Below are 14,875 nucleotides of genomic sequence, written 5' to 3' on the forward strand. Positions count from 1 at the left end.
TTTTTGCAGAAAAGAACACACTCTAGATAAATTTGAGACAATCCAGAGAGGGAGGATAAAGGAATGATAAAAAGATTAGGGTATATGAACCAAGTTGAAAGGCTAAGGAAATGTACCATGCGCAGCTTGATGGAAAGGTGATTAAAAAGGACTGTGCTAACTCACATTATTGCTTCAAATATTTGTAGATATGAGGTAGGGGAGGGATTATTTACAATGTTTGAAAATGGAGATAACAAGCAGCAACAAGTTTCAAATTAAAAGTTACATTTTAAAATTATCAGCAGTATGAGCAACTTGGCAAAGGCATGATCTACCTAAAGAGGGAACTGGGGCGGGATGTCTAGAGCTGTTTAGCAGGCAGCTTGATAAAACAAATGAGGAACCAGTCTAGGAGGAAAAATCCTGCTTTATTTTGCTGTTTAGACAAGATGACCCAAGAAGTCTTTCCCATGCTTTGTCATCAACAAAAGACTACTATTTTTCTGCCAGCCTAGCTCTTCTGTCAGAAAGTACACACAAAGCTTTTATTATTATTTTTTTAAATGCAACTCTTTGTTGAAAAATGTTGGCACATAAAGGTAGGATGTAGGAAAAACAAGGGGCAGGGATAAGGTAATCAAACTACGTACCCAAAGGAACACTGATACCGTGAACCAGATTCTCCCCCAATGGTACTATGCCAGTGTACACCTGCTCAAAATCTGGTCCATTGTTTCCCCATCTAGTTTGCAAAAATATTTATTTTAAGCTAGAAAGTGATACATTGGTTATAGCTTTCCAAGATCAGTAGAGTACCTTTCAGAATGGACTTCTATAACCTCTGTAATCAGATCATATTTCAAAGATGTCTAAAATGATTCCCCTCTAGAGTATACAGAAGGTGAAATTCACTCCAGAGCACAAGGCTCACACAAGGTCACACACACTGAAAGACCCAAGTAAAATGGTACAAGATGACCTCTGCACTTGTGTGAATTTTACCTAATTTTCCTCCCCCACTTTGGCTGGAGTGTGCTGAACTTGATAATTCTTGTATAAATAACAATGATAAAAATATGGCTGGGAGATCATTTATCCAATGGTTGTATGTTTGACCAATTCTGAACTGGTTCACAGAAACTTTTGAGTGACACGTTCTGTTGCATTTTTCTTCAGGCTGTGGGGCCATTTCATTGCTGTGTAGACTTCCAGCCTGGAGCCTGAGCTCTGGGACCCTCACACCGCACAGGGTCCTAGAACCAGACTCTAGCTAGTGCTGGAGCTTTCTGGTTATACAAGAACAGACCACCGCTCCTGACTCTTTGGTGACCACAGTCATACAGCAAGGTCAGCCAAGTAGTACGACAAAGGGACTTTCTATACAATTCAACAAGGTTCACTGTACAAAGCATGGAGAAAATGGGTTTTAAGGAGGGACTTAAAAGTGAAGGAGACAGGGGCCTAGTACAGGAACTCTCACTCTTTCTTCGCGTGGACTCTAGAGGGACACTAGAGGGATGTGGACCCCCCTACGCTCTCTCTCTCTCATTCACAATTGCACAACCTATCTCCCCTCCAAGTCACAATCACATAACATCCCTGTGGCAACTAAAGTGATAGTTTACAGAGAAAAGTAACATAAGAAAATAGTGTATTTTTAGCAGCTTTTAATGTATTTGGAAACAAGGAGGAGAGCCAGTACCATGTGAACATAAAGTAAAACAGTCACAATTTTAGTTCATCCAATGAGGAGATTAAAAATAGTTTATATTAGGAGATATTTCAGAGACCCACAGTGACTTCATATTTTCCAAACTCCTGATTTACAAGTTGAGAGTCCAATCCTGCAGGGTGCTAAGTACTTCCTGAGAGGTACAGAGCAACTTTCACTGCCATTGGCTAATGGAAGTTGAGCACCCTCAGCATCCAGCAGGATCAGAACTTCTGAGTCTATGTTAAGTCTGCAATTTTTACTGTATTGGTACAGTCTCATTGCTATATTCTATTTATGGCAAGAGTCATATTTTGGTAACACTTTTGATAATTGCCTGTAAAGTATACCTCATTTTACCCTGCTGAATTAGATTCCACAAATGCCAAGTCTGTGTCTATTTATAGCATAGGCCAAGTTCCCAGGAAGCATGTAGCATATACAGTAACATAACACAGAAAAAGCACCAGTAAGTGAACTCCTGAGTTAAGTTTCAGAGTAGCAGCCCTGTTAGTCTGTATCTGCAAAAAGAACAGGAGGACTTGTGGCACCTTAGACACTAACAAATTTATTAAAGCATAAGCTTTCGTGTGCATAGAATGCATAGAATGGAACATACAGTAAGAAGATATATATTTATACATACAGAGAAGGTGGAAGTTGCCATACAAACCGTAAGAGGCTAATTAATTAAGATGAGCTATTATGTTAAGGAAAGAAGAGAGGCTCCTAAGTCTGGTCCATTATTATTAAAAGTGGTTTCAGTTGCATTTACTCATTCCCTCATCTTTAATTCAGTTTAGATAACATCCAGTTCAAATGCCAGTTGGTGACAATATTTTTTGTGTATAAGACACCATTTTGGAAATTATTATTGCAGTCTGGAGGGAACTGGGCAATTCGGGGAGGGGGGTTGATAGAGAAATATGGAATCTTTCACCATTTAAAATCACATCTAATTTGAAAGTAACACCTTTCACTTGCTACCTCCTGGCTGTTCCTTAGCCTATGTGAACAGGTATCTGCATCACAAACCACCATCACTAATTGGAATGCCGGTTCACAGTCTCAGCAAAAACCAAGGAAAGAGTAACCAAACAGTCCAAAGCATCACCCTTCCACTGTTGGTGAGGAAATGCACCGAAGCGTACATGCTACAGAGGACCTTGCAGCTCTATGGTGTTGAATTTCTGATCTCACACCAGTGTAATTCAGAGGCTTTCAAATTTTAAGAGGATTCAGCTCCATGGACTTAGTGAGAGAACAGACTTAGGTCCTTTGTGAACCTTTACCTATTCAATTGCACATTACAGTATGGTAAAATGGAACACTTTAAAATGAACTGGAAGCTGGGAAATGAGGTGTCAAAGAGCTGCCTGGAAATCTTTGGACTTGTCTACATAACAATACTGCTTTAGAAACACAGTTAAAGTGATACAACACATTTGTATGGACACAGTTATACCAGTATTAAGGTTTTCATACCAGTATAGTTTATTCCTGTCCATGCTGGTCTTGCATAGGCTGGTGCAGAATACTAATGGGAGGGCAGACTGGGATAAGTACCTCCATAGAGGCAGATTATTTGAGCTTTATGTTGGTGAAATGGCTTTTGCACTTATTGAATAATATTTTCCCCTTAAGGAAAATGGCTATTTGTTGATAGTTAGCCTCGCCAACTTTTTGTAGTTGTAGTTAAAGTCAACCAGGCTTTAATATTGCATTGCCTCTCTGTTTATTTCTACAGTTGTCTCTATTGCCTCACTACCTTTAAAGAACATAAGCTTGTATTCCCAAATGATCTTGTTTTCTACAAGCCAGCTAGACACCATCTGAAAAGCATGTGATAAGAAAATGCTTCAGGAGGCAGGATGGATAAAATTGATAAAAAGACTTTAAGTTAAATACAGTTTTTAATAAACCTATTTAAAATTAATTTTGAAATTGGCAACCTAAGCTTACTATAATATAATAAAATCATTTAAATTAAAAACAAAAATTAATATTAAGCAGTACTTATTTGTTGCCAAGGTTTAAAGTAAGTCAAACCCCTGAACTGGTGGAATTCACTGGCTAAGCACCTGGCTAAGCAGAGTTTGCAGCAGTGCTAAACCAGCTTTCGAGACCAGTAGCTGCTTTTGCAGGAGCAGAATTTTTTTTTCTTCATTTTAGTTAAGAACATAACATAAAAATGGCCATTCTGAGTCAGACTAATGGTCCATCTAGCTCAGTATTCTGTCTCCTGACAGTGGCCAATGCCAGATGCTTGAGAGGGAATGAACAGAACAGGGCAATGATTGAGTGATCGATCCTCTGTTGTCCACTCCCAGCTTCTGGCAGTTAGAGGCTAGGGACACCCAGAGCATGGGGTTGCAACCCTGACCATTGTGGCTAATAACCATTGATGGACCTATCCTCCACGAACTTATCTAATTCTTTCTTGAACCTCATTATAGTTTTGGCCTTCACACCATAACCTGTAATGCTCCACAGGTTGACTGAGTGTTGTGTGAAGAAGTACTTCCTTTTGTTTGTTTTAAACCTGCTACTTATTAATTTCATTGGATGACCCTTGGTTCTTGTGTTATGAGTAAATAGCACTTCCTTATTCACTTTCTCCACACCAGTCATGATTTTATAGACCTCTGTCATATTCCCCCTCTTTTCCAAGCTGAAAGTCCCAGTCTTTAATCTCTCCTTATATGGAAGCTATTCCATACCCTTAATAATTTTTGTTGCCCTTTTCTGTACCTTTTCCAATTCTAATATATTTTTTTTGAGGTGGGGGTGACCAGAACTTCACGCAGTATTCAAGGTGGAGGTGCACCATGGATTTATATAGTGACATTACTTTTTCTGACTAGTTTAGTTCAATGACTAGTTCATTCAAAGTTTAGAAACCAATTAGGAGTTGAAAAAGTAGAAAAGCTTGCTTTCCTCTTCCAATCCATGACTAAAACTAGGTGTGAGAGAATGAGATCTGCTAGTTTTAAAATCCTGAAGGACACGGTGACCAGAAATCATCAGTTCAATTCACTAACTACAGATAATATTTCTTTAATAAATCAGAGAGTTTTAAATGCAAAACATGCTTTGGTAAACTTGGATACATTTTTCTTTATATTTTCAGCACAGTAAAGTAAAAAAATTAAAGTACTATTTTTGTGCGTTTAATTGGATTTGAATTTCCATCCAAATAGAGCTTGACACAAATCACATGTAAAAAAATGAATAATCTAGTAAATAAGAAATGCATCCATCACCATTTTCTAAAATAAAAAAACAACAACTATGAATCTGAATAAGTAAGCTAATTAAGTACTAATTAAGCTAGCAAGTACTTAAATAAATGCGTATGGAAACTGTCTATCCTTCTGGTTAGCAAAAAGAAGCACCAAATTGGTGTAAAGGCTATATTTAGTTGCAAATCAACATATTTTAATGGTTACCAACCAAAGAGATGCAACTTTTCTTTAGGAAGATAATTAAAAAGTACAAACGCAAACACAATTAAAATCAATTATTTAAATCAATATTTCCTGGTTGCTGATTTAAATTATTATTCAAATTGGTGATTTAAATCGCTTTGATTTAAATGCATCCACCTTGTTCAGAAGTACCCAGAAAGTGAATTCTGCCTCAGCACACCTCAGCTCATATGTAGAACTAGCCCTGCCCAGACACGACTCTGGATACATACTTGAGCAGTTGATACCCATGTTGCCTCAGCTGTACTGCTATTATTACTGGACCTAGCATTGATCTATCTAGAACAAAGCTAGCTCAGGATTATTTAAAGGTTTACATTTTTTAGATTACTTTGGTTTGGTTATATTCAAATCCAGAGGGATGAAGATCCTTGTGTCACCAGCACTGATTTTAGTATCCTGGGTAGTGTGCACACACATTGGGGGTGCATGTGTGCCTTCTGTACATCACCTAGGTATCATAATATCATTGCGAGCACTGGTACCAAGGCAGGCAAATCTAAGCCAGTGGTTCTCAACCAGGGATATACGTACTTCTGGGGGGTACTCAGAGGTCTTCCAGGGGGTACATCAATTCATCTAGATCAGTGGTTTTCAAACTTTTTTTCTGGAGACCTAACTGAAGAAAGTTGTTGATGCCCACGACCCAGTGGAGCTGGGGATGAGGGGTTTGCGATGTGGGAGGGGGCTCAGGGCTGAGGCAGAGTGTTGGGGTGCGGGGGTGAGGGCTGTGGGGTGGGGCTGGGAATGAGGGGTTCAGAGTGTGGAAGGCGGCTCAGGGCTGGGGCAGGGGGTTGGGGTGCAGAAGGGGGTCGGGGTGCAGAAGGGGGTCGGGGCTCTGGGCCAGGGGTGCGGGCTCTGGGGTGGGGCTGGGGATCGGGGCGCAGGCTTACTTACCTCCAGCGGCTTCTGGTCAGCCGCGCAGCGGGGGTGCTAAGGCAGGCCTCCCACCTGTCCTGGCACCACAGACTGTGCTGTGCCCCAGAAGCGGCCAGCAGGACTAGCTCCTAGGCGGAGGTGTGCAAGAGGCTCCGCGTGGCTCTTTCCTGCAGGTACCGCCGCCCCCACAGCTCCCACTGGCCGGTTTCCAGCCAATCAGAATGCACGTGGAGCCCTGTGGCCCCCCTGCCTATAAACCGGACCTGCTGCTGACTGCTGCTGGGGTGCAGCGTGGTGTCAGAACAGGTAGGGACTACTAGATTTTACTGGCCAGCCACCAGGGTCCCTGGGTGCTGAGCAAGACAACCCAGTGCCTTGCATTCCCTGACCCAGTACTGGGTTGTGACCTGAACTTTGAAAACCACTAATCTAGATATTTGCCTAGTTTTACAACAGTCTACATAAAAAGCACCAGTGAAGTCAGTACAAACTAAAATGTCATACATACAATGACTTGTTTATACTGCTCTATAGACTATATGTAAGCAGGGGAATAGTCCCGCTATTGTGGGGAACTTTCCTGGCTTCTGCACTACCCCGGTGAAGTGGGCTAACGAAAGGATCTGAGTCCTCGCTCCCACTTCCTTTACCCAGTGGCCTCCCTGCCTTTGAGAGCTCCCCTTCCACTCTCCTGTCTGGCAGAGTCCTCGTAACCCCAACAAGGCTGGGCCCAGGATTCCTGGGGGCTCGACCCCCAACCCTGCTGTGGTCACCTAGGACAGGGGCTAGGGTGTCCCCACTCCGGGGTACTCTCTCTGCACTGGGCACTTCTCTGACCCACTGACCATTACATACAAGTTAAAGCAAATGCAAGTTATTTAATCAACAATTAATTTTAAAAAGAATATGGGAAAATGGGAAAGGTGAAAGGAAACACATCAACCCACTCTGTGGCAGGGAACATCACAAATGGCGTCTCTGGAATGTCAGGGCAGTTCACAGTCTGTTCCTTGTAAGTCCCAGGCCTTCTTCCCAGGCCCTGGCGGTGCTGCAGGGATGCAGTAGGTTGGACACTTGCTCTGGTGGTGGCCACACGCTCTCAGGCTCTAAGTGGTAGGACCCTTCTTCCCAGTGTCGCCCCCGCCCTGTCGGGGTTACGATCCAAGCCTGGCTTGCAGAGCCTCTTGGCTGAGGCGTCTCCCTGTGCTGGGCCTGCTGCCCAGGGTCCCTCTCGCTCTCCCCAGCCGCTCACCGCACCCAGCTCCAGACTGCTCCAGCCCCAGCTGCACCACTCGGTCTCAGCACTACTGCTGCTGCTCTGCCTCCAGCTCCCTGGGCTGCTTCTTTGGCCCCTCTGGCTCTGGTTGCTGCAGCTCTGCTCCCAGGACAGGTCTGCTCTGCCGGCTGCTTCTGTGACTCTGCTCCCATGGCTGCTTTTCTGGCCCCTCTGGCTCTGGTTGCTGCAGCTCTGCTCCCAGGGCAAGTCTGCTCTCTCTGGGCTGTGCGTCTGGCTTTGGGGCTGCAGATCTGCTCCCAGGACAGGGTCTGCTCTCTCTGGGCTGCTTTTCTGGTCCCTCTGGATCTGGCACAGCATTTGTGGCTCGATATGCTGCAGTGTTGAGTACTTGCAATTGACTTCAGTTGCTCAGTGCTCTAAAATCAGGGTCTTTGTGCTCAGATACCACACAGGTTGATGGAATACATATACCGTCAGAATACTGTGATTAAAGACAGCCAAAAATGACTCAGCAGCATTGTCAGCTTTTAGAATTTTATGATAAATCTCATGACATTTGGTGTTGTTCCTAAATCCCTGGTGCCTAGAGTCATATGAATGCATGAAAATCTCAGCTTTCATTTATAGCAATGCTCCTAGCCCAGAGGGCACGTAGAAAGAACCCAAAATAGGCTTAAAAAATGTCATGTGTCTGGGAGGCAGGGGCACCATTTAGGTGTGTGTGTGTGTGTGGGGGGGTCCCCTGCCACACTCCAGGCTTCATACTGCATGTTAAAGCTAAAATTAAAACTTACCTATTTGCCCTATGCTGGTAATTTGATTGTAGTAAACCTATATGAATTATTATTGAATATATAGAAAATAATCACAATAAATGTTCTCTAAATAGCCTGATTTCTATATTTTATCCTTCAAAAAAATCCAAGAACTTCCAGGGGCCTAAGTGACACCAGACCCCTGCTGAAAGTTGCCACCCCACAGTGAAATCTGTAATAGCACCCCTTTTGGGAGATTCTTAGTCATCATTTTTGAACGCTTGGAGTTTATGATAGTGAATTAGCATCTACATCATTTCATAAAAAATTAGGGTGACCACATATCCCGTTTTTAAAGGGACAGTCCTATATTTAAGCCCTCCTGCAGATGTCCCGACTTTTTCTTAAAAACAGGCATATTGTCCCATATTATCTGTCTCTCCCCATCAGTACTGGTGGGTCCTGCTGCTGACCGGATCCCAGCTTGCTAGCTGCCTGCCCACCAATGCAGGCCCCTGGTCCCTCAGTGCAGCCCCCGCTGTGTGCCAGCTCTCAGCCATCAGGGCCCCGTCCCCTGTCCTGTTTCTGGCCGGCACTCGCTGCGCGCTGCGAGCTGCGAGCTGTGGTGACTGGTGCCCACCCATCAGCCCTTTACGTGCTCCCCCTCTCACTGTCCTCTTCCTGCTTTGCCCCTCCCCCCCAGCTCCTCCACATCCCTCTAGGTGGGGCATGTCCCGCTCCCAGCACTGTGCAGAGAACCAGCCCCTAGTTGGAGCGCTCAGCTCACCAACAGCCTGGCTGGCAGGCTCCTTCCTTCCCCCACTGCCTCTGGCTGGGCCGGCGCTCCAGGAAAGCCCAAGATCCTCTGGCCCAGGGCACTGGTCAGGAGGAGCCAACCCCTGCACGTGCCAAAGCCCTGTGCAGCGCTGGCATGGGGCAGCCTCTCTGCCCCCCAGCTAAGCTCTGACGTGGCAGGGAGGAAGGGATTTCCAGCCTGTTTGGGCCCCAGCCCTGCAGGCTCAACAGCAGTCCCCTGGGCAGGGGCTTAGCACCCTCTTCACCTGCCCCCCACACCCTGGGTCCTTCCTCCAGGGAGTGCGGGGCTGCTTCGTCCCCTAGACTCCCTCCCCTCCTGAGCCACCTCTCTGGCTGTGTTTGCTGAAGCACCTGCAGTAGGGTTCCCTGGGCCCTGGTGCACAATGCTACCTCAGGGTTTAACCGTTTCCTGACCGTGCTGTAATTGGCTGCTCAATTATGTCGGTGGCCAGAAGAGGCCTGTAGGTGTTGGCTGCCTTTCGACACTGTGCAGGCAGGAAGGGACAAGCTGCTTCTAGCCACAGGGGAGTGGGGAAGGGATAAGCTCTAGAAAGACATGGGCCAGGTCATCCCTTCCCTCTGCCCTCCTCCCCTGCAGCTGGAAGCAGCTCCCATCCCTTCTCTCCTGCATAGCGCCGAAAGGCTGTTCCAGGCCACATTAAGAACGTAAGAACAGCCATACTGGGTCAGACCAAAGGTCCATCTAGCCCAGTATCCTGTTTTCTGACAGCGACCAATGCAAGGTGCCCCAGAGGGAATGCACAGAACAGGCAATCATCAAGTGAGCCATTCCCTGTTGCCCATTCCCAGCTTCTGGGAAACTCAGGCTACGGACACCATCCCTGACCATCCTGGCTAATAGCCATTGATGGACCTATCCTCCATGAATTTATCTAGTCCTCTTTTGAATCCTGTTATAGTCTTGGCCTTCACAACATCCTTCACAAAGGTTGACTGTGCGTTGTGAGAAGAAATACTTTTTTGTTTGTTTTAAACCTGCTGCCTATTAATTTCATTTGTTCATGTGTTATGAGGAGTAAATAGCACTTCCTTATTTACTTTCTCCACACCAGTCATGATTTTATAGATCTCTGTCATAATCATCTCTTTTCCAAGCTGAAAAGTCCCAATCTTATTAATCTCTCCTCATAGGGAAGCCATTCCATACCCCTAATCATTTTTGTTGTCATTTTCTGAACCTTTTCCAATTCCAGTATATCTTTTTTGAGGTAGGGTGACCAGATCTGCAAGCAGTATTCAAGATGTGGGTGTCCCATGGATTTATATAGTAGCAATATGATGTTTTCTGTCTTACTATCTATCCCTTTCTTAATGATTCCCAACATTCTGTTTGCTTTTTTGACTGCCAGTGCACATTGAATGGATGTTTTCAGAGAACTATCCACAATGACTCCAAGATCTCTTTCTTGAGTGGTAACAACTAATTTAGACCCCATCATTTTATATGAATAGTTGGGATTATATTTTCCAATGTGCATTACTTTGCATTTATCAACATTGAATTTCATCTTCCATTTTGTTGCCCAGTCACCCAGTTTTGAGATCCTTTTGAAGCTCTTCGCAGTCTGCCTGGGTCTTAACTAGCTTTAGTAATTTTGTATCATCTGCAAATTTTGCCACCTCACTGTTTACCCCTTTTTCCAGATAATTTATGAATATGTTGAATAGGAATGGTCCCAGAACAGATCCCTGGGGGACACCACTATTTACCTCTCTCCATTCTGAAAACTGACCATTTATATCTACCCTTTGTTCCCTATCTTTTAACCAATTACCAGTCCATGAGAGGACCTTCCTTCTTATCCCGTGGCAGCTTACTTTGTGTAAGAGCCTTTGCTGAGGGACCTGGTCAAAGGCTTTCTGAAAATCTAAGTACACTATATCCACTGGATCCCCTTGGTCCACATGCTTGTTGACCCCCCTCAAAGAATTCTAGTAAACTGGTGAGGCATGATTTTCCTTTATAAAAACCATGTTGACTCTTCCCCAACAAATTATGTTCATCTATGTGTCTGACAATTTTGTTCTTTACTATTGTTTCAACCAGTTTGCCAGGTACTGAAGTCAAGTTTCCTGGCCTGTAATTGCCGGGATTATCTCTGGAGTCCTTTTTAAAAATTGGCGTCACATTAGCTATCCTCCAGTCATTTGGTACAGAAGCTGATTTAAATGATAGGTTACAGACTACCATTAGTAGTTCTGCAATTTCACATCTGAGTTCCTTCAGAACTCTTGGGTGAATACCATCTGGTCCTGGTGACTTATTACTGTATAGTTTATCAATTTGTTCCAAAATCTCCTTTAATGACACCTCAATCTGAGACACTTCCATTCTGGTGAGAACCCTGGCAGAAATCTGGGAAGGGGAGGCATGTGACCCTGCGTGCCCCTCCGACACGTGTTGCCTTGGGAAGACACGGTGTCAGGTACCAGGCCTCGAGCATGGAGAGCGCTGGGCAGGGAAGGTTGGTCGGTCACCCCCCGTGTGAGAGAGGTGTACCGGAATGTGTGTATGTCACCTCTCCCCGTGTGAGCCCTAAAGACTTAAAGATAAGAACGTAAATAAAAAGAATCCAACTACACAGTATTTCTTTTTAACAGGGGCTCAGTCAACTTGATGTTAATTTGAACATTTGTACTACATAGTTCTGACTGATTTAGGGTTGCCAACTGTCTAATCACACAAACCCGAACGCCCTTGCCCCGCCCTTTCCCTGAGGCCCCGCCCCGCCACATTCACTCCATCCCGCCTCCCTCCATTGCTCGCTCACTCTCCCAGACACTCATTTACTTTCACCAGGCTGGGGCAGGTGGTTGGGGTGCAGGAGGAGGTGTGAGGTCTGGACTTGGGCCGAGGGGTTTGGAGTATGGGAGAGGGCTCTGGGTTGAGCCTGGGGCAGGAGGTTCGGGTGCAAGCTCTGAGAGGGAGATTGGGGTGCAGGAGGGAGCTTCGGGCTGGGGTAAGGGATTGTGGTTCAGGACGGGATGTGGAGTACAGGCTCCAGGGAAGTGGCTCAGGTGTGGGGCAGGGGACTGGAGTGCAGGGGCGGAGCCTGCCTTAGCCCTGCAGGGCTACTGACTGGGAGCCACCCGAGATAAGCAGGGCCAAGGGGCTCTGCGCACTGCCCTCTCCATGCGCTGCTCCCGGAAGTGGGCAGCACATCCCTGAGGTCCCAGGGGTGTGCAGGGGGCTCCGCGTGCTGCCCGCCCCCTCTCCCCCCCGGCAGCCACAGGGATGTGCTAGCCGCTTCCGTAAGTGGCGAGGGGCCAGGGCAGGCACGGAGCCTGCCTTAGCTGTGCTGTGCCGCCAGACTTTTAGCAGCCTAAAATCTTCCAGTTTGGCTTCAGTAGCCTCCGGGAGATGGGGCCTGATTCCAGGAGACTCCCAGCAAAACCTAGATTGTTGGCAACCCTAGATTGATTGCCGTTGAACTCACTTGACCACAAGTAATTTTACAACGTGTCCTGTATTCAGCATAGGGAAATATGGTCACCCTATATAAAATACACACAGCATTTTAGCAAATCAGCTTTACCCCTTTCACTGTTTCATTGTAAAGTTACCTAAAATGTTTCTGAGCAACAATTTGCCTTTAGCAATAGACTGCCTTGTAGAGTTCCCAAACCTCAGTCTGAGTCAGAGGCATTTTTCTTGGGGTCAGGCCATTTTTAAGCTCAGTTAATGTTAAGTCCTAAAAACTATCACAGACTAACCCAGCCCACATTTTTTTTAAACAAACAGACATATTTACAATGAAGAAGCACTTATATAGTTTTCATTGCAGCACTCCTCAATACTGCTCTGCTCATTGGTGCAATACAAAATTAGGGCAGGTTTCAGAGTAGCAACTGTGTTAGTCTGTATCCGCAAAAAGAAAAGGAGTACTTGTGGCACCTTAGAAACAAACAATTTATTTGAGCATAAGCTTTCGTGAGCTACAGCTCACTTCATCAGATGCATTCAGTGGAAAATACAGTGGGGAGATTTATATACACAGAGAACATGAAACATGGGTGTTACCATACACACTGTAATGAGAGTGATCAGGTAAGGTGAGCTATTACGGGGGGGGGGGGGGGGGGGGGGGGGGGGGGGGGGGGGGGGGGGGGGGGGGGGGGGGGGGGGGGGGGGGGGGGGGGCGGGGGGGCCGGGGGGGGAGGAGGAGAAGGAAACCTTTTGTAGTGATAATCAAGGTGGGGGCCATTTCCAGGAGTTGACAAGAGTCTGAGGAACAGCTTGGGGGGGGGGGGGGGAATAGTTTTACTTTGTGTAATGAACCCATCCACTCCCACTCTTTATTCAAGCCTAAGTTAATTTTATATCCAGTTTGCAAATTAATTCTAATTCAGCAATCTCTCGCTGGCGTCTGTTTTTGAAGTTTTTTTTGTTGAAGAATTGCCACTTTTAGGTCTGTAATCAAGTGACCAAGAGATTGAAGTTTTCTCCACTGGTTTTTGAATGTTATATTCTTGACATCTGATTTGTGTCCATTTATTCTTTTACGTAAAGACTGTCCATTTGGCCAATGTACATGGCAGAGGGGCATTGCTGGCACTGATGGCATATATCACATTGGTAGATGTGCAGGTGAACGAGCCTCTGATAGTGTGGCTGATGTGATTAGGCCTATATGGTGTCCCCTGAATAGATATGTGGACACAGTTGGCAACGGGCTATGTTGGAAGGATAGGTTCCTGGGTTAGTGGTTCTGTTGTGTGGTGTGTGGTTGCTGGTGAGTATTTGCTTCAGGTTGGGGGGCAGTCTGTAAGCAAGGACTGGCCTGTTTCCCAAGATCTGTAAATTAGGCAGTTTACTATGGTATGGTACATTAATTGGGGATGATACGCTGCTAAATAATAAACTTCTAATGGATTCCAAAATACTTATACCTTGTTAACTAAATCCAGCTACATAAACCACTTCTAGCTGAGCCACAGATCCTCTGACCCGCAATCAGGTGAAAGCTCCCTAATTCAGACACCTGGTAATGATGCTCTTTATGCTTCCAAGGGCCTTGCTTGGGCCTCAGCTCAGTAATTTGTGTAATGCATACACAGCAAGTTCAGCCACCACATGGACTCTGCTAATTGGTCATAATACTTTTCTTCTTCAAAAGCCTTTCCCAACATTCACAAATTAATCTCTCATACCCTCATGAAGCAGGTGGCTTAACCTTTATATTATAGATGAAAAAAAACAATGCAGCTACATGAATTGACCTGTCCTAAACCACAGAGATAGTGTGTCCAGACCACTAAATTACAGCTCTTTGGCACTGGCCATCAGTTAGCAGATATAACACTATTTATATTTAAAAAATGACATGAACAAAGTATTGTTATTTATTATACATAATTTTAGGGATGACCCTTAAGTTGTGAACACACGCACAGAGATCAGACGTTACACGTAATAGCAACACCCACATCTGCCCTTCCATAAGCCAGTTTGTACCTTTTGCTTTTTTGTCTCTCCTAACTACGCCTGCCACTATGACTTCCTCTTGAGAAATTCCCAGAGCCAGCTCCTTTGTCTGCTATAAACACAAGGAGCGAAATGTCAGCTAGAATGTAAACTTGGCGGAGGCTCACAAAATACACAACCAAACAATTCAAGGCCTTGTTGAGTCCAGCCCTTTTACTGCACGCAACCATACCTTGACCAGACTGCCCTATTTATATGGCTTCCCAGTATATAAAGTATTGCTGTTTAAATTATGAGTATCCTACGTTTATGAGAGCATTAGTCTGTTTGTTTAGAAAAGCTATTTGTCTGTCTCCTGTATTTTAAATGCTTCCCCTCCTTCTTTTGCCCAAAGCAAAACAAAATAATGTTTGGATTTTTAATTGAGGGTGGGCTACATCCAAAGTTCACTTAATGCAAGGAAATCTCTATTACTTCAAATTATTGGGGGATGATAACTTTCATTAGAACTGGAATGTTCCTTTATGATGAAAGACTATAATAAGCATGTGTGTTTTCAGG

General features: G+C 45.0%; 1 protein-coding gene across 4 annotated transcripts in view; it reads right to left on the reverse strand.

Annotated features, from left to right (window-relative positions):
* The window catches only part of FBXL7 (F-box and leucine rich repeat protein 7), a 311,069-nt gene that overhangs the window by 23,758 nt on the left and 272,436 nt on the right, over positions 1 to 14,875 (reverse strand). For 2 of the 4 annotated variants that reach the window (XM_043540241.1, XM_043540242.1), the window contains exon 3: positions 14,345 to 14,426. The exons of the other annotated variants lie outside the window; for them this stretch is intronic. In XM_043540241.1, coding sequence (XP_043396176.1) covers positions 14,345 to 14,426 — 82 coding nt within the window. The remainder of the gene's footprint in view (positions 1 to 14,344; positions 14,427 to 14,875) is intronic. 4 annotated transcript variants of the gene reach the window in all.

The sequence above is a fragment of the Chelonia mydas genome, chromosome 2 (assembly GCF_015237465.2).
Source record: "Chelonia mydas isolate rCheMyd1 chromosome 2, rCheMyd1.pri.v2, whole genome shotgun sequence".
NCBI lineage: Eukaryota > Metazoa > Chordata > Testudines > Cheloniidae > Chelonia > Chelonia mydas.